This window comes from Camellia sinensis, chromosome 1 (assembly GCF_055761805.1).
Source record: "Camellia sinensis isolate YWXY chromosome 1, ASM5576180v1, whole genome shotgun sequence".
In the NCBI taxonomy this organism is placed as follows: domain Eukaryota; kingdom Viridiplantae; phylum Streptophyta; class Magnoliopsida; order Ericales; family Theaceae; genus Camellia; species Camellia sinensis.
This window is the reverse complement of record NC_138961.1, coordinates 182,651,520-182,678,500: the sequence shown is the minus strand read 5'-3', so window position 1 is coordinate 182,678,500 and position 26,981 is coordinate 182,651,520. Positions and strand designations below refer to the sequence as shown.

At 38.5% G+C, this 26,981-nt stretch overlaps 1 protein-coding gene across 6 annotated transcripts in view; it reads left to right on the top strand.

Moving 5' to 3' along the window:
* Window positions 1–2,765: 2,765 nt before the first annotated feature.
* The window catches only part of LOC114320153 (Leucine-rich repeat protein kinase family protein), a 45,376-nt gene continuing 21,160 nt past the window's right edge, over window positions 2,766–26,981 (top strand). For 2 of the 6 annotated variants that reach the window (XM_082889984.1, XM_082889979.1), the window contains exons 1-7: window positions 2,766–3,276; window positions 6,121–6,288; window positions 12,837–12,969; window positions 13,154–13,225; window positions 26,291–26,434; window positions 26,576–26,647; window positions 26,872–26,937. In XM_082889984.1, the coding sequence (XP_082746110.1) occupies window positions 3,261–3,276; window positions 6,121–6,288; window positions 12,837–12,969; window positions 13,154–13,225; window positions 26,291–26,434; window positions 26,576–26,647; window positions 26,872–26,937 (671 nt within the window). In that variant the 5' untranslated portion in view covers window positions 2,766–3,260. The remainder of the gene's footprint in view (window positions 3,277–6,120; window positions 6,289–12,836; window positions 12,970–13,153; window positions 13,226–26,290; window positions 26,435–26,575; window positions 26,648–26,871; window positions 26,938–26,981) is intronic. The other 4 variants (XM_082889989.1, XM_082889986.1, XM_082889999.1 and 1 more) reach the window with 2 other exon arrangements.

Here is a 26,981-nt window from a genome sequence, read left to right as displayed (position 1 = left end):
TTTTATGATTTACTAATTTTTTCCCATCCCCAAGTGATCAGTGTAATCTATCCTAGAATTTTCCAAGCAAACGAGTGGGCAACTTACATGCACATAGGATAGATGGTTCCCTATTTGTCATGCACTTTTGGAACCAAATACCATTTCAAGTAGAGCCATCACCCGGGTACACCTTTCTTTCTTTATTTCATATCACCCAATCACCATCACCAGTGGCAATGGTTTTGATTTTTGTTGGAATCCTTGCACTTCCAGTTCCCAATAACCTTTCTAGAACTCCCAAAGCATACAGAACTTTCCATGTTTTACATGAAATTATATTTAAAATTTAAAGTTAATGTAAAGGGATTAAAACTAATTTTAATTCTTCCATCAAAATGGTCTACAATCAATGAAGAATCACATTGTTGGTCAATTAAAGATAAACCAACTTAGTTATCTGTTTTTTAATAATCATAGTTTTACTCAAATTCAATGATATTTGTAGTAAAGATTGGTGAGATTTCTTCTATTATTATTAAAAGTTATTTTGGGATAATTCTGAACTATTTTTTAAAAAATATAATAATAAAAAAAAAGGAATAAGAATTTGCATGCTTCATATCATATAAGGGCTAGCCCGTTGGGTGGTGTATTTTTTGACAATTACATGATGTAATAGCAATTTTAGGAGTTGTTATAACGCAAACTCTTATTATGTGTGATATTTGAATTTAAGTTTTATTTACTGCATAATGTAACTTATCCTTATCTAATTCCTCACTTAGGGTTATTTTGGAAAAATTGTTATAATCAACTTTTTAGTTAAAAGTTAATTAAAAATTGATTATAATCAGTTTTTTGTGAGAGATGGAAGTGGGTTATAATCTGAAAAATGAATTATAACCCACTTCTCAAAAGAGAGCTTAGTGAGGATTATTTCCCAAATGCATTAACTAAAAGAATGATTTAACAAGCTAAAATATTAAAAGACAACTCCAAATCCACCCTTAATTTATTCACAATCATGGATCTATGTGATAATTTCGATGTGCAAAGACTTCGTAAAGATTACCCTATATTAAGGTCAAGTTTGGCATATTGTAAAAAAGTCAAAAAGTCAAAAAATTACTCAAAAAGTTAAAAAGTTAACACTATTCACCAAAAGTCAACAATTACGGCTGCACAACTCCCAATCCTAATTTTTCCCTACAAATCAATTTTAACAATTTTTTATTACACATTTTTTCATAAAAAGTCAAAAAGTTAACCCAAACATCCATATTTTCTTCCTCAAGTTTTTAGTCCAAAAAGACAAAAAGTGCACTTATTTAGGACACCCAAGCAACCCCTAAATATGGAATAAACAATAGTAAATAAATATGGAACAGCGAGCTCAATATTAAGTTGTGTGGGATGACTTAAATAAGTGTATTTTTTATCTTTTTATAAAAAGATGTGCAGAAAAGTAGAGAGGTGATGTGATGAAAAAAAGATAAAAAGATAAAAAAATAGATTATTTTGTGTATGCCAAACTTGACCTAAATCTTTTGCATCACTTGTATAATAATTTAAAAAGAAAAAAAATTAAAATATACAATTACAATACAAAAATGCCCTTTTATATCACATTTATGTGCTTCTAAAGAAGTAATTTAATATGAGATTAGTGCTTGATAATTAAAAAAAAGGAGAGAGATTCTTTGTTTTGAATAAGAATCCTTTCTAATATATTATTTTTTCAGGAATAGCTAGTATTGGATCAGACATTTGAAATTTCTAATTAGTTAGATTTAATGAACAGTAATTTCTTACCAATTAGAATTAATAAAAGAATCCAATTCGACCTGACAGTTGAAATCTTTTACTGATAAGAGACTTTTCGTTCATTAATTGTGATTAATAAAACAGTTGAAATTTTAATCGGAGACAAACCATTTATTATTTTGGTAAACTACGTTTTAATAATTAGATTTAATTCTCATCAAGTCCTATTGAAAATAAATCATAATAAAATCATCGCTAAAAATAATTTTTTGTGATGATTTTTTGCACATGTCACTAAAAATTAATAATTAATGACTTTTTCTTATCACAATTTTTATAAATTGTCGCTAAAACTTATAATTAATAACCTTTTTCTATAACAAATTTTTTAAACTATCACTAAAAATTAATAGTTTATGACATTTTTATAATAATATTTAATAAAAATATCATTAATTATTATAAAACCTATTAAACAATAATTCTATTTATTAAGATTTATACCTAAGTCTCCCTTACTATTTTGTCAGCCATCACCAAATATTTGATATAGGAAGCAGTTTGCCTCTAGTTTGAGGTCGGATCGGGCGGTGCTGTTTGACCCATGAGAGCCATCACGGGTCTTATTTTAATAATTTGAACCGTTTAATGTATAGATCTCGTCGAGTATTATATGCTTATAAAAAATCACGTTGATCAGATATCGATAGTTATGTGATCAAATCAATTTTGTATAAAAAAAATAGACAGTGAACAAATTAACGATTGACAAAAACTGATCCGATGAGATTACTATCGATATCAAATCAACATAATTTTTTACAAACATATAATACTCAACAAATTTTATACATTAAACAATTCAAATTATTAAAATAAGACCCATAATAAACTCTCACGAGTCGAACATTGCCATTTAATCCGGTCTTGAACTAAAGGCCAGCGGCTTTCTTCCATATAAAAGTTAAAAAAAAATATATGATAATTAGATCACCTGGATAATGATTAAATAAATAATAAAAAAAAATATTGAAGTTGATCGGGGTCACAGTCGCCTGAAAGAAGTGCATCAAACTATTTTTTTCTTAGCAAACGTGTCACAACATGATTGCATTTCACCACCAAGAGTGACTATTATCACAAAGAATCACTCACAATTGGTCTCGCCTCCTTATAATCACTCAAAAGAAGCCTCATCTTTCATTGATTGCCTTTCCCAGCATCCGAATTTGAGGTTAAAGCATAGAAAAGTTACAAAAGAAAGAGCATTTTGATTTTGGGATTAGTGGGATTCTCATTCACCCCCAACTCACCCCCACAAAGTTGCCCACTCCACTCTACACTTCCATCCATAGGCCTTGTCAGAATTTCAATTCACCCTTTTTCTTCCCTTTTCTTGAATGCTTTGTGGGTCCTTGCACTAACCCATCAGGATTTTTTCAGATAGTCTCCATGTTGATAATTATCAACCCCTTCTACTTCTCTACTCATGTTGTGTTTGTGCTTCAAAACCCATGGCTAGAACACCAGGTTTGTTTCTGCCTTTTATTGCACACCAGTTGTTTGATATATTGTTTTTCTGGGTGTTCATGTCTGACTTTGCTTGATGAATGGCTATGAAAGTTGTAGTTTGATCTCGGATTGTTTACAGACCATGATTAGGTGTGATTATTTGAGTGTTTGCTTTGATGGGTTTGTTTCATTTTGATGGTTTTGACGAACTGGGATGTGTAGTTCTTTGGGCTCTACTAGTTATTATTGCTATTTTTTACGTTCTTGCATTCCAAACTGATACACTTGTATGATTGTATCAGCCCAAATATTTTGTTTCCTAGGAGTTTTGAAATAGTCTTCATCGATTTCTAGTCTTAATAAGTTATGTACTTTATGAAAAAAATTCCGAAGTGGTTCTAAGGGAAATTACAACATATATATATATATATATATAGGGAGCTGCTAATAGCCCCCGCCTATTTTCTGAGGACCTCCATTTCTTTGGACCACCATCACCCAAATTGCTCCTCACCCTCTCTTTCTTTGACCCCACCATAGTCCCCAAAATATCTTTTTCTTTGGACCCCCACAATCTTTTCTCCGGATAACCCCCTCCACTACCACCCCACCTCCATCCGCCTCCTCCACCACACCACCGCCTCTAGCACCCCTCCCCAACCCTCCTTTGCCACCCGGCCCCTCCCCACCAATCCCCAGCCTCCTTTCGCACCTCCGCTGTCGCCCATCAGCAGCCCTCCCTCACCCCGACAACCTTTTTCAAACCTTACTTTTTCTCTGTATTTGAATTTTGTTCAGATAACCAGGGCCTGTTCGGCCAATTATAGTCTACCGAATGGGACAAAATTGGTGAAATTGATCACATTCAATCTTAGTATTTTGAACAACCTTACAATGTTCGGCTACCAAAGGCCGAACAATCTTAATTTGTTCGTCGGAGAGAGGTTGGGGAGGGTGGCCGCAAGTGTTGGTGGTGGGTGGGGTAGGGTTACGGTTACGGTTACGGTTAGGGTTTGTGAGGTTAGAGATTAGGATTAAACTAGTATTTTATGTTAGGATAAATTTGTAATAAAATAAATAAAAATGGTGAAGGTCCTAAGTTAAAAGGTTGGGGCCTATTAGCATCTCCCTAAGTAAGTACAATAATTTACCTTAAGTGGGGAATTTGATATGGAGATGGTGAGTTTATCAAAGGTTCTGCTTGTTTAAATTTTTATTTGGGTTAAAATCTTTTAAAACTTTGGTTGCATGGTGAAATATTTGAGGCGAGTTTTGAAAATTATGTTTTCAGTTAGAGTATGCAAGTAGACATTGTTTTAACTGACTAATCCAGGGGACCAATCCTACCGCCCACTTGCAGGGGGTCCTAATTAAAGCCAGGACAAAGCCCTTTATGGATTGGCCCTAAGAAATTGTTTGCACCTAGTAAGTGTCGAACCTAAGACCTTGGACGGAGCACACTCCCAAGTCCCAGGGCCTTGACCACCAAGCCAGCTCCTTGAGGTTGAAACAGACATGAATATTTTAATTCAACAAAATTTCCCAGATTTTACCAAATTAATTAAGTAGTTAAAATATGCGGATATATAGAAACAATCATACAGAGAGAAACGACCATATAAATATGAAAACCTAAAATCAAAAAAACAATGGAAAAACAACAAACCACTAGTGTACGAAGAGCAAGTGCGGAGCTTACCTAGACCTAAAGACGAAGATCCTACCTACTCTAACTCTGAGCAGTTCCGTAGTCCAATAAGCTATCCATGCCTATCCAATCTCCCACTCTGACTTCATATTTCCACGGGCCACGTCCAACACACACGATCATGATCCTCCAAGCTAAATCAATGAACAAGCAAAACACTAAGCCTATATGCAGACCTAGCCACCCTCTCACAAAATATGAAAGAAAATTTATGGACTATAAAAAGCTCTCTTAGGATACTACATGCTCTCAAACTCAGGTAATCTTAACAATGAAGTCAAGGCTCATACATATACATAGATGTAAAAATCCTAAGTGAACAAGGAACACAGACACATGTTTGAACGATCAAACAGTTTGTATATCTGTATGGGAGAGATCATGACCTTTACCTCTCTCATTAAATGCCTTTCTAATACTCCAAAACACTCCTTCGATCAGCATGGGATAGACAACACCCTCGAAATATGAATTTGACATTTGCTCACACCCTAGGCTGACTTTCTACCAGACAAAGCCTCTGTGTTTTCTACATATATAAATTGTATTTATTATATACACTCACTCATACACAGTGAAGTATATGAGTATTAACATCCAAACAAGTCTCCGATGTTGCGAAATTTACAAAAATGCATCGCAAGTCCCAAACTTACAAAGATGCCCATACAATTATTCAAAATTTGCTATGTGCCATTAATCCCCAATTATGCAAAAATTAATAAATATGATTCTAATGTTGTACCAACAATTCACATGCTAATGAAATTTAATTGTGATTGCAATAGTAGGAAAATAATGATTAATTGTTGGGCGAAAAGGGGTCAGGGTATCATAGCAGGAGTGCTCTTATACGGCTATCTGGCAGATTCCTGAGGATTTTGAGCTTTGACATTGAATGATATCTAACATAATTGGAAATTCATGAATACAATTGTTTAATATGCTAATGAGATAATATCAGGCCTGGTTGGTTCATGTTGATTTCTGTTCTTCAAATGTAATGCAGCTCACTTATTGTTGCAAACGTGCATCATGCTGCAACCTTTTGATAATTCTGTGTGCTTTCTTTGTTATTGTACTAATAATATTAATATATTTATTTTTGTAATAACTGTTATTTAAGTTTGTTTCTTTATCTTTTCTTTCCCTAGAATTACCCAAAAATGGCCAAAAATCACTCAGAGAGGCTTCCTTGGATGTTAGATCCAGTCACAGGTTTGGAGCCTTTCGCTACTGGCATGCCAATTTAAAGCTTACCTGGCTCATACTTCTCATTCTGTTGACAATTTGTTATGCATCCACGGGGCCTGATGTCGAAGGTACAAACAATTCTAGTTAATCTATCAAACCTAGCTACTATATATACTCTGTTTTGTATTTCAAGCTTATTTTTCATGTTGCTACTTTTTGGATATCCATCCATTAAGCTGTTGAGTGTATGATTGCATTGGTATCAGTGCTTAATCTTTGCTTTCTAAACATATTGCATCAAACCATGAAATTTTAGTTTATGCCTTCTATTGAGCAAGTGAAGGGTAGTGCCCAAGGTACCACAGTACTTCCTACATGCACCATTAGTTGAAGGGAGGACCTCTACTGTAGTTATGCTTGTTGGCAATTTATGTAAACAAAACTTAGGCAAATGATTTTAAGTTTTTGTGCCTGTCAGTTGTTAGTGGAAGAGCATTAGAGATTATGCAATGTTGGCTCTATGTATTGGGTATATATATATATATTTTTTTTCTTACTGAGCATGTTACATCAGTTTGGACACTTTTTTCTTGGTTTAACTGTCTTAGGTTTGCCTACATTGCAGTCTATTGTGTACTTGGTTCTTAACCACTTGAAAAAATAGACTGCAATGGATAATCCGCGAGCTCTTCTCAAAGAGCGCTCAAAAGATGATCAAACGGTTCAAGAGTTGGACAGCTTGAGAGCTCCACTCGAAGCCGGCTCTAGTGAGCACCTGGAAGGTCTCCCAAAAACTCTGCTTGAGACCCACTGGAGCAGTGGCCAGTGCATTGGACTTCCAGTGTAGTCCCCTTGGAGCCTACTTGATCGAAGCTTGCATCAGCAATGCATAATGTACTGGACTTCCAAAATAGCCGCCCGAAGGATAACTCTGGCAGTGCATAATTTTTTGAGGAATTTGAGAAATTATTTTATGGCAGAAATATATATAGGGCTACCCTAGTTTTACTTTACATACATGCTGATGCCAGTCCAAGGCTATAACAATTTCGCGGAAGCTACATTGATTTGATCCTCTATTTTAGAAAAGCTTTCTCTGAGTTGCATTTTGAAAAACCACACGCACATCTCACTTAGCATCCTTGCATTCTTGTTGGCCAATTGCGATTGGAGTTGCCTTTTAGATATTGGAGGAATCTGTGAAAGATCAATCCATTTAAGAGACATCTGAGGTTTCTTAGAGGCATTGGTGTGGAGATTGAACAGGTGTTTTTAAAAACAAGAGGTAAGTTTGAAGTGCGTCCAGGGTTGAGTTGTAATATCAATTGTATAGTGGATTGAATTCCTAAAACGGTGCCCTTGGTTTTACCTTTAGGACATTCTCTTCTAGGGGTTCCACATAAATCCGTGTGTTACCATGGATGGTGATTTCAATGCCAAATTTTACTTTTGATTGAATTTTTTAGGCCCTAAGTAGCACAGACACAAACATGCCGACACGTTGATTTTCAGAAAATTCAAGACACAACACGTTTAGGACATGCTAAAAAAATTATATTTTTATAAATTTATTATATCTTAAATATATGAATAGTTTATTTAAAGGTAATAAAAAAAAACAACATAAAACCAATCAAAATTAAAAAGTCGTATATTCTAGAATTTGAATATCGAAATATCATTCACGTAACAATTACAATATAAAGAATGCAAAACAATTTTATAATATAGAAATGCACATGAAGTATTCATCCTATTAATGTTTCAATAGATTTAGAGTGAATAAGTTGCATTCCAAATAATAAATAACATTGTTACTATGAAAGATTCATTACATAGATCACGTTCTGACGGTTCAAGAAGTGTCGCCCAAGTGTTTGAGAAGTATCTCTAAGGTATGTGATATTATAAATTTATGTTTGTAATTAAGACATGTTGAAGAAGTGTCAGACATGCTTTTTAGGAGTGTCTTGTGTCTGACACAACATGCCTTCTCTATAGAAGTGTCTGTGCTGGCCTAATTACACTAAACACTCCTAGACAACGTTTCATTGTGTGATTGAATGATGAAAATATGCTTAGATAGAAACCCAAAAAAGATAGAATATTTGATAAAATAAAATTCTGAATTATAGCAGAGTACATAATGAATTCATCAGCTTCTAATGGGAAAGTACTTAATTATTGTAGTGTTTTTATTGTTGAAAGATAAATTTTCACATTCATTTCATACTAAATAAATTTAGTATGGCCCTAAAATGCTACAAAGCCAGTAATATGGTCCTAAAAAGGATTTACTGACGACTATAGCCACCCACTTAAAATTGTGGCCGTAGATAATTCCATTAATCAATAGGTGGCTTAAGATCCATCTGTCTATCACATGATATAATGTAAGAATTTATGTATTATTGATTGATGTCTTGATTGATAGATTACAAGATGCATTAATTACAATTCCTATACAATCTATATATAGAAGAAAATGTGGTAGTAGGTGTAGTGGAGGTGATAGTGGGTTAGGTGAAGTGGAGTGTGTAGTGGAGTAGAGGTAGGTGAAGTGGAGTGTGTAGTGGAGTAGGTGAAGGTAATGTGGGAAATTCTAACAGCCCCCCGCAAACTCAAGGAGGAGAGAAACTAACCAACTTGAGTTTGGAGAGAGTAACAAAACAAGAAAATACATAAAAATAAAAAAGGATAGGAGACACTGTATGGTCGTGTCAGACCGTTGGTGAAGACACTGTATGGGGTGTCATAACGTTGTAGAGGACACTGTATGGTGGTGTCAGACCGATGTAGAAGACAGTTTATGTGGTCATGTCGGACCGTTGTAGAAGACAATGTTGTGACAGTTTACGGAGTCTTGCTGGACCCTTGTAGAAACTAACCGGAATCAATGTCGGGACAGTTTACAGAGTCTTGTCGGACCCATAAAGGAGCTAACCGGAATCAATGTCGGGACAGTTTACAGAGTCTTGTCGGACCCATAAAGGAGCTAACCGGAATCAATGTCGGGACAGTTTACAGAGTCTTGTCGGACCCATAAAGGAGCTAACCGGAATCAATGTCGGGACAGTTTACAGAGTCTTGTCGGACCCATAAAAAGTTGCACCCTCAAAAGGTGTGCCCAATTTTGTCAAAAGGCGTGCCATCAAAAGGCGTGCCCAATTCATCAAAAGGCGTGCCATCAAAAGGCGTGTCCACTTTGTCAAAAGATGTGCCATGAAAAGGCGTGCCAGTTTGTCGGGCGGCAAGAGGCGCGCGATACGCGTGGCTGCCTCGGCTATTTAACCAAGACGAAGGCTGAGGCTGAGGCATACCATTCTGAAACCTCTGAAACCAACCCTTCGCTGAAAAAACTCTGCCTCTGCGGAGAGAGAAACTGTGGAACACTTTGTTGCCATTCTGTCACCAACCCTTCCGAACATTACCAGTCTGAAATTGCTATTTCGCTGAAACACTTAGCAACCCAAAAACATGGCCTCTTCTTCCCGTCCAGCTACCCAGAACCTGCTCACGCTCTTTCCAGAACTGAACGAGCCCACAAGAGAAATAACTGGTGCGGTGGCCAGTGAACCTCAACCAAACACCTCTGGTTTTGCTCCATTGAACTTTCCGATGCGGTCGGTGGAGCAAAAAATGGCGGTGCAAACTGATATTGAGGCTAATCAGTATACTCTGAAGTCATGCGTGGAAACCATGACGGCGGTCACAAATTTGTCGAACCGGCTGCAGAGTAGGACAAATGAGGTGCAGCATTTAAATTCCCAGCTGGCTCTGCTCCAACGCATGTATAAGGATGCGCGAGCAGAGATAAGTGTGCTGAAAGCAGAAAATAAGGAGCTGAAGCGGAAGGCCACTGTGATGTTCCGATTTGGAGGTCCGCCGTATGCTGCAGTGGAGGAGTATGGAGGAATGAACGTGCTCGGCGGCGTAGGAAACACGGAGGCAGCACCGTCAAGGGCCGCCCAGGACGGAGGAAAGAAGAAGAGATCTGCAGCAGAGTAGAGAAGAAAAATCTCACTGTGGGTGTTGGGTGTGTTATGGTGGTTTTTTTTTTTTTTTTTTTTTTTTTTTTTTTTTTTTTTTTTTTTTCGTGTAAAATTATGATCGGGGTTGATCCTGACATGAATAAAATAAGTGTGTTTGGCAAACTCGAATGGTAGGTGTGGTAAGGCAGAAAAATCAACTGGAATGAATTTTTTTTTTTTTTTTTTTTTTTTTTTTTTGTGAAAATAATAATAATAATAATAATAATATTAATATGGAAATCATGGAGTGGGCGGTGGTACAAAAATATTGTGTAGAAAAAGAGGGAGATGGTGGAAAAGAGAGGCCACTCATGTTATTAAAATAAATTAAGGAATTAAAAAAAGTGATATTGGTTTTGTTTTCAAAAAAGATGGATTAAAATAAATATAAAAAAAGAAAAAGAAAGTGGAGACCATGATGAAAGGTGGGAACAAGTGTGCTGGTGCTGTGTTGTAATGGTCAGAAAGAGAGATAAGAAAATAAAATAAAATAAATTTCAAGGTGCTGTGTTGTAATGGCATTGAAATATCCACCATCATAAAGAGTATCAGTGGTGCTGCATATGTTTATGAGCATTATTTGAGGCCTTTCTTTCTTAACCCACAGCAGACTGTTAACGTCTAGTATGTCCCAAGGAAGAAGGACATCTTCAGTAAGCCAGATGACATTCTAACTGCTGCTGAGAAGTACATAGAAGAACATGGCCCGGAAGCATTTGAGAAGCTTGTTAGCAAGGATAGGGAAACCAAGTTCAGGAGTAGCAATTACACGTATTTTGATGAGGACCACAGCTATTGAGCCTTGTTTGGCTGAGGGAAACACCTTTTTTCCGCTGCTGTTAGGAGTATCTTTCCGGTGGAGAAGCTGCTATGGACTATTTGGGGAGAGTGATGTCGAAAGCCGGAGCCTTGGATCTCGCCACCGGCGTCGGCGGAAAGATCGAGAAAGACGATGTTCTCTCCGCTGTCCAGAAGTATGAGCAGTATCACGGCTACTATGATGCCGAGAGAGAATGAGATGTTATGAAGATATGATGAGGAGGTAGGTATGTAGTAGACAATTCTAGCGGACTAGGTTGAGGTCCGGCGGGCGGCCAAGGCGAGGTTGCCGCCCGCCGGTGAAGCGAAAAAATATTAAATTCTTAACCTTGCTCTGATACCATGTAAGAATTTATGTATTATTGATTGATGTCTTGATTGATAGATTACAAGATGCATTAATTACAATTCCTATACAATCTATATATAGAAGAAAATGTGGTAGTAGGTGTAGTGGAGGTGATAGTGGGTTAGGTGAAGTGGAGTGTGTAGTGGAGTAGAGGTAGGTGAAGTGGAGTGTGTAGTGGAGTAGGTGAAGGTAATGTGGGAAATTCTAACATATAATATATCACATGCAAACCAAACGACATGGACATGGGTTGATGATGCTGGGGGTTACACGGTCTTGAATCAAACTCAACTCCAAAAGCTCGACTATTGAGGTGAGGGTGCCCTTCTGCTAAAATATTACATAGGGTGCCCTTCTGCTAAAATATTACATATTAATTTTATACCCTAGTGACATAGGTCTTTGCTTCACATCTTCCTCACATGCATTGTGCTCGCTAGGCAGGTGTAGCACATATCACATACAAGCCAGCGACACGGACCTTTCCATTCTTGGGTACTCTAGCTCTGATATTATGTCACACGGTCTTGAGTAGAACTTAATCCCAAAGGCTAGCTATTAAGGTAAGAGCGTCCTCACACTTATATACTGCACACTCATTTCGTACCCAAGCCATGTAGGACTTCGCTTCATACCCTCCATGTGCAACGTGCTACTCAACAGCACCTGTTGCAGCCTATAGGTAGACCACGAACACACACCATGCTCATTCATGAATATTCCGACTCTGATACCATGTTGCTCAGTCTTGTGTAGAACTCAACCACAAAATCTAACTATTGAGGTGACATTGCCCTTGCGCTTATATAGTGCACATTACTTTTGTACCTAGGTGATGTGAGATTTCGCTATCCCTCACATGCAACACCTGCTATGTGCAAGCTAGGGATGCGCATCATACCCATCCCTAGGTATTCCAGCTTTGATACCTTGTTACATAGTCTTAGGCAGAATTCAATCCAAAAAGCTAGCTATTGAGGTGAAGGTGCCCTCATGCTTATATATTGCACACCATGCTACATGGTCTTGGGTAGCTCCAAAGGCTAGCTATTGAGATGAGGGTGCCCTTATGCTTAAATACTATATATTTACTTTTGTACCTAGGCGATGTAGGACTTCATATCATAGTCATAATCTCTCTGACTCTAGCAAGTGCAACTGCCACCACTAAATAGGATGAGATAATCATTTAAATATTGAATGTCCTTATTTAAGTAAAGAAAAGAACCATTACATGGCCTTAAGAAACACAGAACTTGACAACAATAACATATGAAAAACACATAAACCCAGTCATTGCTTCATGGTATATCCAGATGTTTCATTGTTCAATTATTCTATTGAACAAAATACAGTGGACCCATTCTTATTTGGTTTGTATACTCGGAAAACATTGTAAAGCGTGCTGTTACTGCCACTCTGTCTGAAAGGTTTCATCCATGTCTGATGGTTGGGTTTTCATTTGCTAATGTTTCAGGCGAAGCTTTGATTGAGTTTCTAAAGGCTCTAAATGATTCCAGTGGAAGAATTACAGATTGGAATGATCATTTTGTCAGCCCATGCTTTAGTTGGTCTCATATCACTTGTAAAAATGGAAATGTTATATCCCTGTAAGTTTTTTTTTCCTATGAAGATATCTTTGTCATTTCATTATTATATCACACACAAAATCCAATTTTCTATAATTGGTGTAACCCAGATTTTTTATTCCCAGTATCAATATATTGACCAAGCTTTTATTATGCTTATGTATAGTTTGTAGTAAAATTAGTTTTTAAATGTATTAATTTGCAGGAGCTTGGGTTCAAATGGATTTTCAGGAACTCTGTCACCATCAATTACTAAATTGAAGTTTCTGGTTAGCTTGTAAGTCAAGATCTTAATGGTACACTCGCATTTCATTGCTTTTTTCATAATCCTGTAATCCCATCCCAAAGATGCACACGGCCAACAAGGGCACACACTCAGTGAGACGAGAACAAGTCCCAACCTAGCCTAAAAATGGAAAACCCAATCACAATCTGATTGGCTACGCATGGATATAAAACATAGACTCATTGGCATAATAACATAACACGTTGAATCACATAACCAAGAAATATAAGACACTTGCCACCCAAAAGGTGCCAAACTTTTAGTTATGTGGCAGTCAATAATACCCATGGTCGCCAGTTAAACCACTCTAAAGCTGCTGCTGTGAGCCTGGTTCAGCAAAAAATAAAATAAAATCAGACACACATGCACACACACACAGACCAGTCCCCAAAAAAGGCTCGCAGCTGACTGCAAAATTGAGAATGCTCCGGATTTTGTCCAATCAGTGGGTAGGTGAGCCAATTGCCCAAGCCAGCCAAATCAATCCAGAAAAGACACACTTAGCCATGCTTAAGCATCAGCTATCTTTAACCTCACAGTGAGCAATACCACATCACCTCCGGCAACACAAAAGAAAGCCCATGCAACTATTCTTACAGCACCTTTGGTGTAGAACGTAGTATGGAAAATAGAGTGAAGAAACACTCAAGATGCCACAACCTTAAACACTCTCAATATATATGAATAATACAATGCAAAACATAATATTTATAAGCCTAGTTGGACATTCATTCAATAAGTTGTAGGTTTAGAGAAGAGAAAGAGTTAGGGAATGAGTTAGACCTTATTCCCTTTTATATTAATAATAATGAGTAATTACAGGAGTGCCATAAGGCATAAATTATGGGTCAGTCCATTACATCAATCAAGGGAAAATAAAATCAAATAAGAATAAAATATATAAATATTATTTCCTATTCTAACACTTCCCTTCAAGTTGGTGCGAAGATATTTCTCATGCTCAGCTTGTTGAGAATGTTATGAAATGGTTTGCTCCCTATTCCTTTGGTGAAAACATCTGCTAGTTGGTCCCTGGTCTTCACAAATAGAGTACATATGGTGCCACTAGTGAGTTTTTCCTTGATGAAATGTCTATCAATCTCCACATGCTTGGTTCTGTCATGTTAAATTAGATTATGAGCTATGCTGATCGCCGCCTTGTTGTCACAGTACAACCTCATGGAATCGGTCTGATGGATCCCCAAGTCTCCCAACAATAATCTAATCTATAGCAATTCACATAAACCCTGTGCCGTATCCTGAATTCTACTTCAACACTAGATCTAGCAATCACATTTTGTTTCTTATTTCGCCATGTGACTAGGTTGCCTCCAACAAATGTGCAATGTCCAAAAGTTGACCGTCTGTCACTGACTAACCCAGCCCAATCCGCATCAGTAAATGCCTCCACACCGAGATGTCCATGTTTTGAGAAATAGAGACCCTTTCCAAGAGAAAACTTCAGGTATCTCAGGATTCTTATAACTGCCTCTAAGTGGGAAGTTCTAGGAGCATGCATAAGCTGGCTAACCATGCTCACTGCAATGGCAATGTCTGGACGTGATATGAGCTTACCCACTAGTCTCTGGTATCTTCCCCTATCCACTGGCTTGCCCTCTTGATCCTCATTTAGTTTCTGGCCCGATTCTAGAGGTGTATCGTATGGTTTACCTCCAAACATTCCAGTTTCCTTTAGCAAGTCAAGTACATATTTTCTCTAGCATATGAAGATACCATCCTTGGACCTAGCTACTTCAATGCCTAAGAAATACTTCAAATTACCTAAGTCTTTGATTTCAAACTTCTTAGCTAAGTATTTTCAACTGAGGGATCTCCTCAGCGTCATCTCTTGTCAGAACAATATCATTAACATGAACAATAAGAGTTGTGGTCTTACCATGTGGGGAGTGTTTCACAAATAAGATGTGATCAGCTTGACTTTGCTTGAACCCATATCTTTGCATAGCTTGAGCTGTGGTCTTGACTGTTTTAGCCTATAAAGTGACTTCCAAAGCCTGCATACTTTACCTTTGGACTTAGCGTCCGCAAAACCAGGAGGAATATTCATGTAGACCTTTTCTACTAGGTCTCTATGAAGGAAAGCATTCTTCACATCAAACTGATGAAGTAGCCGATTCAAATTTGCTGCAAGAGAGAGTAGTATTCTCACAGAGTTCATCTTAGCAATCGGTGCAAATGTTTCCTGGTAATCTACCCCATAAGTCTGAGTGAAGCCCTTAGGAACCAGTTTTGTTTTGTACCGTTCTATGGAACCATCTGCTTTGTATTTTGCATTGTACATCCGCTTACACCCAATTGGATTTTTGCCTTTAGGTAACTCCACTAACTCCCAAGTGCCATTCTTGCTGAGAGCTCTCATTTCCTACATCACGGCATGTTTCCATTCAGGAATAGAGAGAGCATCCTGAAAATTGGTAAGTAGACTCACAGAAGAAATCTTAGACAGAAAGGCTTTATATGAGGAAGACAGATTAGAATAAGAGACATGATTAGTAATAGGATACTGAGTACATGACCTGACCCCCTTCCTGTTAGCAATTGGAACATTAAGATTTGAAAACTCAGGAATAGGAACGTTAGGATCAGAATTACTTGGGTTTTCAGGAGAGGAGGATGACTCTGGACACTCATTCGGAGGAGAAGTTGGCAGTAGAGAAAGGAAAGTAGTCTTTTGCATCCAGGTGACTTTCTATCTATTCTTGTCCCTGACATAAACTTTGCCTGCTTCCTTTTCTACAACAACTGTTGGTGTATCATTCTCAATTTGTTTAACCACTGGTGGTAGTGGAACAATCTTTTCACACCAAGGCTCTCCTTGAAGGGATGATTGTGACACTGGGGAGGTGAGAAAGTAAGACTGAGACTCAAAGAATGTGACATCCATAGAGACAAACCATTTGCTAGTGGGAGGATGACAACACTTACTGATAAATTTAGAGAATACTAGATTAGGGAATGATTAGGATATTATCCCCTATTTATATTAATGAAGATCAATAATTACAAGGGAGCCCTAAGACATAGAATAATTACAAAATAAGAACCCAAATAATAATAATATATTATTCTAACGCTCCCCCTCAAACTGGTGTGAAGATATCTCACACGCCTAGCTTGCCTAAAATGTCATGAAAGGGCTTACTTCCAACTCCCTTGGTGAGGATGTCAGCAAGTTGTTCACCAGACTGCACAAAGGGAGTACATATCATACCACTAGTGAGTTTCTCCTTAATGAAGTGGCGATCAACCTCAACATGCTTTGTCCTGTCATCTTGAACCGGATTATGAGCAATGTTGATAGCGGCCTTATTATCACAATATAACCGCATGGAGTCCATCTGATCAATACCTAGATCACTCAATAATAACTTGATCCATATGAGCTCACACACCCCTTGTGCCATATCTCTAAACTCAACATCTGCACTTGACCTGGCAACCACATTTTGTTTCTTACTCCTCCAAGTAACTAGGTTGCTTCCAACAAAGGTGCAATACCCTGAAGTCGATCTCCTATCAGTTACTGATCCACCCAGTCAACATCTGTATAGGCTTCCACACGAAGATGATCATACTTTGAAAATAAAGACCCTTACCAGGAGTAGACTTCAAGTACCTCAAAATTCTCATGACAGCCTCGAAGTGAATCTGATGAGGAGCATGTATAAACTGGCTAACCACACTGACAGCAACAGCAATATCTGGACGAGAGTGAGATAGGTAAATAAGCTTACTTACTAATCGCTGATAGCTCTCCCTATCAACAGCTGCTCCCAACAGCTGCTCCTCCTTCATCATACCCTAATTTCTGATTGGGTTCTAGTGGAGTATCACAGGACTTGCTGCCAAGCATCCCCGTTTCTTTCAACAGGTCAAGTGCATACTTCCTTTGTGAGATAAAAATCTCATCCTTGGAGCGAGCAACTTCAATTCTCAGAAAATTCTTTAAGCTTCCGAAGTCTTTGATTTCGAACTCACTGGCTAAATATTTCTTCAAGAGAGGTATTTCCTCACTATCATCGCCTGTAAGAATTATGTCATCTACATAAACAATGAGTGTTGTAGTCTTACCTAGTGAGTAATGTTTCACAAATAAGGTGTGATCTGCTTGCCTCTGTTTGAAGCCATATTTAAGCATAGCCTGAGTGAATCTCTCAAACCAAGCCCTTGGAGACTGTTTGAGACCATAAAATGACTTTCGAAGCCTGCATACTTTGCCTTCTGCCTTATGATCCTCAAAACCAGGAGGAATGTCCATATATATCTCTTCTTCAAGGTCACCATGGAGAATGGTATTCTTTACATCAAACTGATGAAGTGGCCAATCTAGATTAGCTGCTAGAGAGAGAAATACTCTGACCGAATTCATCTTAGCCATTGCTGCAAAGGTTTCCTGATAGTCAACGCCATATGTCTGAGTGAACCCTTTTGCCACAAGTCTAGCCTTATAACGCTCAATAGACCCATCCGCTTTGTGTTTCTCAGTATACACCCATTTGCATCCCACAGATCATTTGCCCTTAGGTAACTCAGTCAATTCCCAAGTGCCATTCTTGTTAAGTGCTTTCATGTCCTCAATCATGGCAAGTTTCCACTCAGAGGTAGCAAGAGCATCCTGAAAATGATTAGGAATGTTAACAGAAGAAATATGTGACACAAATGCTCTTTAGGAGGATGATAAATAGGAGTAAAACACAAAATTTGAGATAGGATGTTGAGTACAAGATCTCACACCCTTGCTCTTGGCAATAGGAACATCAAGATCAATGGACTCAAGAGATTCAAAGTTATCTGGACTCTCATCAGAAGCAGGAGATGGTAGTGGAGGAGTAGAAGTGGTCTCTTGTATCCAGTTAACCTTCTATCTGTCTTTGTTCCTGATATAAACTTGCCCTTCCTTATCCTTGGGGACAGTGGGTTCTGTAGTCCCAGTAGGAGGTGGTGGTACAAGAACAACTGGTTCCACCATAGAAATCACAAGAATCACTTCACACTAAGGCTCCCCCTGAAGGGAGGACTGTAACACCGGAGAGGACAAGAAATAGGATTGGGACTCAAAGAATATGATATCCATGGACACAAACCACTTACGAGACGGAGGGTGGTAACACTTATACCCCTTTTGAGTAGGAGAGTACCCTAGAAAAACACATTTGAGGGAGCGAGGGTCCAACTTTCCACAAGTAAGAGAGTGATTGTGGACAAAACAAACACAGCCAAATATTTTTGGCGGAATAGAAAACAAGGACTTGGAACCTAGGAGGACTTGAAGGGGAGCTTGTTTTTGCAAGACTTGGGTAGGAAGATGATTAATAAGATAGGCAGCGGTGAGAACAACGTCGCCCCAGTAGAACCGAGGTACACTCATAGAAAAACACATGCACCGAGCCATATCAAGAAGATGACGATTCTTGCGTTCTGCCACCCCATTTTGTTGACAGGTATTGGTGCAAGAGGTCTGATGGATAATGCCATGAGCAGAAAAATATTGTCCTAACCCAGAATCTATATATTTCCCCCATTATCAGAACGGAAGACTTTGACAGTGGCCCCAAGTTGAGTACAAATCATCTTATGAAAATTGTGAAACACAGAGAAAACCTCACTCGTCTTTTATGAGATACACCCAAGTAGTACGAGAAAAATCATCAATAAATGAAACAAATCATCAATGACCTTTCACAGACATAACACGAGATGGATTCTAGACATCAGAATGTATTAATGAAAAAGGAACTAAACTTTTATTAAAACTAGGAGCAAAAGAAGCTCTGTGTTGTTTTTCAAGTTGACAAGACTCACAAAGAAACTTAGACACATTATTGTTTGCAAAGCCAGATGAAAATAAATGTTTAAGTAAATAAAAAGAAGGATGCCCAAGACACCGATGTTACAACCATAAATCATCTTGGGTAGTAGGACTCGTGGTGGAAGAATGAGCAAGCTTGTCAAGTTGATCCAGAAAGTAGAGACCATTTTCTGCACTACCACTGCCAATCGTCCTCCTCGTGACAAGATCCTGAAAAAGACAATGATCAGGGAAAACTGTCACTACAATTCAAATCCTGGGTAATACAACTCAAGGATAACAGGTTAACAGAAAAATTGGGAACATGGAGAACAGAATATAGAGGGATGGTAGGAGTGACATGGACTAAACCTTTCCTAGAAATGGAAGAAACAGTACCATCTGCAATCCTAACTTTGTCCTGACCTGAAGAAGGCTTATAGGCAGAGAAAAGATCAGAGGATCCAGACATATGATCTCAGACACCAGAATCAATAATCCAAGGCAAAAACTTATGAGACAGAAAAACACAAGGAGAAGAGGCTAAGTTACCTGAGCGGGCAAACGACGATAAAGATGTACTGAGAGCAGTAGAAGACCAGCGATCCAGCAAGTGACGCAGAACATCCTCAAGCTCAGGAGTAGTCATGCCAAAGAGATTATCAGAAGGCTGGCCAACAGAAGCAGAAGTAGAATCAAGTGTATCAACAGTATTAGACTGATAAGCCCGTAGATGAGAACCTCGTCCTCTAGACTGGCCTGACCGACCTCCTCTAAAACCAGACCGATCACCTCGACCCCCGGATGGAGTCCCATGAAGCTTCCAACATGTCTCACGAGTATGCCGTGGTTTTTTACAGTAATCACAGAATATAGATTCCTTGGCGGTGGACGGAGGGATAGGAGTCAAGCTAGGGCCATCTCTAGGAGTAGACAGTAATGCGGAGCGGTTAGTAGAGACAGGGGACACCATAGCAGACCGGCGACTCTCCTTATTCTGTACATAGGCAAATGCCTCCTGAAGTAAAGGAAGAGTGTCCATACTCAGAACCTGACTCCGAACCAAATCATATTCCACATTGAGCCTTGCCAAAAACTTAAAGACTCTTTCTTGTGCAATAAACTTCTTGTATCCGACTGAATCAGTAGTGCAAACAGGCTTATAATCCTGCAAGTGATCAAGGCGTTTCCAACCGTTGGTGAGGAAGATGAAGTACTGAAGAATCGGCTGCTCCCCCTGAACAGAGCTCTCAATAGAGCGGCGTAACTCAAATGCCTGGGAGAAATTCCCTTTGCCGGAATAGGTAGCGGCCACAGCATCCTAAACATCCTGGGCAGTCTCCATAAACAAGTAGCCCTCGCCAATGTCTGGTACCATCGAATGAAAAACCAACACATAATCAAAGGGTTGGTAATCTCTCATTGGTCATAACCCGGGTCAGTGGTGCTGGGTGCCTGTATCCTGCCATCAACATACCCTATCTTCCCTCTGCTCTTTAAAAACATAGTCAAACTCTGCGACCACGCTAGATAGTTCTGACCATTGAATGGAGAGGTGGTGATTTTAATACTAGGGTTAGAGTTATTAGTCATAGTAGTAGGTATAATGGAAATCTCACTCTTAGGTGTCGACACACTGGTAGAATCTACCATAGATACTGTACTACTGAACCCTCAACAAGACTAGTGCCAATAACAAACCAGGAAGGGGGTGGTGGAAGAGGAAAAACAAACGACCACTATGACAATATAAAGAATTAACAACCCATAATTTTTCCTTTTTTTTTTCTTCTTTCTTTTCTTCTTTTTTTTTTTTTTTTTTTTAAGAGTTCTGGATCTGTTTCAAGAGCAAATAAATACACTAGTTCTTTTCCAAGAGCAAATAGATACACTTACAAAATGAATACTCTCAGAGGCGAAGTGACGAGAGACAACTGATGGTGATCAAGAGATGACTGCATCGGGGAAGTCAACTGAGGCAGAGGGACTACCAAGGGCAGTCGGCGGAGCAAACGATACCAGCAAACGACCAATCCAAGTAAGTTTCGAACCCTAGGGGCTTTCGGTGCTAACTTCGACCAATAAGGGTGAGTCAAAACCCTAAGGTTTTAAAAAGCGGTCGCAATTGTTACGTAACGCCGTTACGTAACGGTTTTGGCGGTTACCGTCACCCGTTACGGTCACTTTTGCAGTGTGATTGAGATTCACAGGTGTGTCGGCCGTAGCGGTCGTAACGGTGCCGTAACAGCCGTAACGGCCTGTTACGCACCGTTACGTAACGGTTCCAAACTGTTTCTTTCGAAAAAAACATACAAAAAAAAGCTGAAAATGGGGGAAGAGGGATAGAGAGAAGAGGGAAGATAAAGAGAGAAAATAGAGAAGCAAGAGATAAAGAAAGAGAGAGAGAGAGAGAGAGAAGAGGGAAGATGAAGAACATATTATTGATTTGTTGAAACTATAAGACCTATGCTATTCTATTCAGCTGCTATTTCTAAATCATTTTGTTTGTGTGTCTATCTATATATTGTTTGAAAATAATAATAATAATAAGTGGTCATTATCTATTTGGCTTGGTTAAAATATGTATGTATATATGTATATATATTTAGGCTCTTATTTATTCTCTTACTTTTGTCATTATTTATCTTATATATAATAGTTAGTGATTGATTTTTTGTAAAATATAAAGTCATTAATTATTAAAATAAAATGTAAAAAACTCAGTTTATAATGATTTAAAAATATGAAATATATTGGATCATACTTAAAAATTTACAAAAATTGATCAATATTTATTTTTAACCCAATAAATATGATCATGGAAAAAAAATATGCGTATCGGTAAGTTTTTTTCAAATTGTGCGAAAAATTAAAAAATTCACGGTTCCGGTTACCGCAATCGTTACACTACGGCCTTTACACCCCGCAACCGCAATCGCAACCACGTCACCGCAACCGTTTTTCAGAACCTTGCCCTAGATAGTCATCAACCCACCCCAAAAAAAACACTTGGGTCCTTCTCGGCTTGAGCCGAAGCCCCTCAGGGTGGAGTCGGCTTGAGCCGACAGAGAGAGAACCTGTCTCTGAAGGTGGCTGGTGACTCCTAGTGGTGGGTGGTGGCTCTGGTGGATAATAGGAACAGTATGGGTAGATGGGTTTAGGTTTTAGGGTTAGGCTTTGATACCATGATAAATTTAGAGAATACCAGATTAGGGAATGATTAGGATATCATCCCCTATTTATATTAATAAAGATCAATAATTACAAAGGAGTCCTAAGGCATAGAATAATTACAAAATAAGAACCCAAATAATAATATATTATTCTAACACTTGTAACTCTTTTTTTGGTTGCAGAATAATCCAGAAAAACACACTTAATAGACCTAGGATCCAATTTACCACAAGTGGGTGAATGATTATGGACAAAGCAAACACAGCCAAAGTTCTTAAGAGAAATGGAGAATCCAGAAGAGGTAGACCCGATCAAAACTTGAAGAGGTGTTTGTTTTTGAAGGACTTGGGCAGGAAGACGATTAATCAAATAAGCGTCATTAAGAATCGCTTTCCCTCAATAGGATCGAGGAACTCGTATCTTAAAAGATAGACAACGGGCCATATCAAGGAGATGACGATTTTTGCGTTCTGCAACACCATTTTGTTGAGTGGTATTAGTGCATGAAGTTTGGTGAATAATGCCATGAGTGGCGAAATAACGAGCAAGACCAGAGTCAATATATCCCCTTCCCCATTATCAGAGCGTACAATTTTGACAACCGTCCCAAACTAAGTACAAACCATTTTATGGAAGTTTTGAAATACAAAAAATACCTTATTTTTATCTTTCATCAAATATACCCAGGCGGCCCTGGAATAGTCATCTATGAAAATAACAAATCATTTTTGACTTGTTAAAGACACAAAACGGGATGGACCCCATACATCAGAATGAATTAAAGAAAATGGAACTGAACTTTTATTAATAGAATGAGCAAAAGAGGCTCTGTGTTGTTTTCCAAGTTGACAAGACTCACATTAAAAATCTGGCACATTATTTTTCTTAAAAAACAGAAGGAAATAAATGCTTAAGTAATAAAACAGAGGGATGTCCTAAGCGACCGTGCCACAACCAAATGTCTTCCGTAGTAGATGGTAACTGAATAGATGAATGGACCATCTTGTCCGTCTGATCCAGAATGTAGAGACCATGTTCCTCTCTACCATTGTCAATCCTCTTCCTCGTGATAAGGTCCTAAAAAAGACAATGATCAGGAAAAAAAACGCCACGCTACAATTTAAATCATCAGTAATACGACTCAAAGATAAAAGATTAACACTAAAATTGAGAACATGAAGTATAGAGGACAAAGAAAGGGAAGATGTGGCATGAATTAAACATTTTCCTGACACAGATGAAATAGTTCCATCAGCAATAGGCACTTTTTTCTGACCTGAGAAGGGATTGTACTCTGAGAATAAATTAGAAGAGTCAGACATATGGTCGAAAGCACCAGAATCAATAACCCATGGTACAGTCGTATGAGGTAGCAATGCACATAGGAAAGAAGTCAAGTTACCTGAATTGGCAAATGAAGAAGAGGGTGCACCTGTAGCAGAAGTGGAGGCTCAACGGTCTAGGAAGTGGCGAAGAGCAATCTCAAAATCCGAGGTAGATAACCCCAAAACATCAGCAGCAGGGGAGACAACTGGAGATGAAGATGGTGACTCAACCGTGTTTGAAAGATGTTCCCGAGCATTGGCCCCTTGGCCTCTAGACGGACCAGACCTACCCCCTCAAGTACCAGGACGGTCTCCTCAGCCACTAGAAGGAGTCCCATGCAGCTTCCAACAAGTCTCTCATATGTGTTGAGGTCTACGGCAGTAGTCACAGAAAAGATTATCCTTCTCAGAGAAAGGATGAGAATCACGAGTCACACGTTCGCCATCGCGAGGGGGTGCAAAAACTAAGGCCGAGCGATCAATAGTAGCAGAAGGAAACATCGCAAAACGGCGACTCTCGTCATTCTGCACAAAAGCAAAGGCTTCCTGGAGAGAAGGAAGCACATCCATGCCAAGTACTCTGCTCCGAACCAGATCATACTCCACATTTAGGCCTTCCAAGAACTTGAAGACCTGCTCTTGTGCCATAAACTTTCGATAACCAGCAAAATCAGTGGGATAAACAGGCTTGTAATCTTGAAGGTGATTAAGCTGCTTCTACCTATTGCTAAGGAAAGTAAAATACTGGAGGATAGTCATCTCACCTTGTACCGACTTTTCAATGGAGCGACGTAACTCGAAATCCTGTGAGAAATTTCCCTTCCTGGAGTAAGTAGTAGCTACAGCCTCCCAAATATCCTAGGCAGTGTCCATAGACAAGTAGCCCTCTCCAATCTCAGGTACCATAGAATGGATCAACCAACCCATGATTAGAGAGTTGGTGATCTCCCACTGGTCATAACTAGGATCCATGGTACTGGGTGCCTGTATCCTTCCATCAACATACCCCATTTTCCCTCTGCTTTTCAAAAAAATAGTCAGACTTTACGGTCAGGCTAGATAATTCTGACCATTGAATAGAGAGGTGGTGGTCTTAAGGCCAGGGTTGAGGTTATCAGTTATAGTAGGAAGTATAATGGAACTCTCGCTCTTAGGTGGCTGAGAAGTAATGGATTCACTAAGGGAATCTGTCATGGATACTCTACTATTTCACTCTCAAACACAATGTCAATCACAAACCTGAAAGATAATATTGGATGGAAAAACACCACTACTCCTATGAAAGCATAAAGAATTAAGAAACTCCTTTTTTTTTGTTATACTGCATTTTTTTTTTTTTGGTTTTATGTACTTTTTTTTTATTATTTTTTTTAATTTTTTTAGAAGAGAAGAAAGAGAGAAGAAAACAAGAGCTTAGGCCATTCGTGAGGCACTAGTCGACCAAACAGAGAACAACGAAGTCAGTGGACAACTAACCAAGGGACAACGAGGGCACCCGTCGACCAACCAAGAGCTGCCGACAGACAAGGCCTCCAAGTGTGCCAATAGACCTAGACTAATAGAGGCTAGAGTTGCTGACAAGCCTAGAGGAAGCTTCGGCTGCCTTGGTCGAGAGCCGACTGACCTTCGGCTTAACTGGGTAAGGGCCAAATGGCCAAGAACTTCCTTTGGTTGGCCTGGGTAGGGGTCGACTGTCCCAGGTAAGGGTCTAGGTGGCCTGGGCAGTCCTTCGGTGGAAGAAAGGTGGCTGTGATTGGTGTTAGGTTCCTCCTATTGAGGCTTTGATACCATGTGGGTTTAGAGAAGAGAAAGAGTTACGGAATGAGTTAAATCTCATCTCCTTTTATATTGATAATAATGAGTAATTATAGGAGTGTCATAATGCATAAATTATGGACTAGCTCATTACATCAATCAAGGGAAAATAAAATCAAATAAGAATAAAATATATAAATATTATTTCCTATTCTAATATAAGTATGTAGACCTAGTCAGGTGTACCCTTAAAAATAAAAATGTGTTTAAGAAACAAGAAATCTAGCCTTGTCCTGGTGTCCTTGACATGAGAATTACATGAATCCAACATGTAGAAACATACTTGCACCTGACATTCAATAAGTATGTATAACTAGGGGGTGACCATTGGTTCAATGGTAAAACATTGGCCTAATAACCTTGAGGCTATGGGTTCAAGTCACGGAGCAAACACTTTGTGCACTATACCAAAGGTTAGGTGTGTACCCAATCTTTCTCCTCCTAAACACACATTTGTATACTAATTGGGCGTTATTTTTTTTTTAACTAGTCGAGCTTACCCTTAAAAATAAAGTTGTATTTAAGAAATATGAAATCTAGCCGTGTCCTGGTGTCCTTGACATGAGAAGTACATGAATATGACATTTAGACACATATTTGCACCCGACACCTCTATTTGAGTCCATGTAACATAGCAACCCAGAAACACACACACACAGAGCATACCTATTAAGTCGTTCATTTTGTATTTTGAGTGTATCACAAAAATAAATGATTCGAAGGGTGACATGCTGAACATAGCATCTTCAATAATGATTTCATGTTTTCGTTTCCTTTTGTATTTGTCATATTTTCACATGTTTTAACTGATGAAGAAACTAATAATATATTGCTGATGCTTGTTTTCTGCTGCTGATTGTTTACCAAGAACCAATTGAATTTTTTTATGATCAATGGCAAGTATGTTATCCAGAAGCACTCAATTCCATGCAGGGAATTACAGGATAACAATCTATCAGGTGCGTTACCTGATTATCTTGGCAGTATGGAGCACCTACAATACCTGAATCTTTCACACAATAATTTTAATGGTTCCATACCAACTTCTTGGGGCGAACTCTCCAGCCTAAAGAATCTGTAAGCCTACTTTCTCCTGTCCTTTTTGAGGGGTGAGGGTAGGGAGTGGAAGGGTGGTCTGCATGAGATCTAAATAATATGTAACTCTTTGTATTTGTATTTTACGGTTGTCGTGGAGCTATAACCTCATCAATTCATCAGGGTGCTAAGCAGTAACCACTTAAGTGGATCTGTTCCCGAGTCACTTGCAAATATTATAGGCTTAACAGAACTGTAAGCAATCACTATTCAACTTTCACATTGTCGTTAGTGTTGGTTGTATTTATCATCTTTCCCACCTGAAGGTCCTGACCACTGCCCTTCTTACTTATGATTGTGTTGCTCATGAATTATTTACTTATGATGTATATAGGAGCTCTGGTTTTTTTTTCCTTTTTATTCATTAATAAAATTCCTTTAATTACTGATAAAAAAAAATGAATTATTTTTGTTGACAGGGATCTTTCATCCAATATGGTAACTGGAAGAATCCCAACACAGTTGTTTTCCTTGCCAACATTCAAGTACATTCATTAAACATTAACTCTCTCTTTCAAGTCCTGAACCT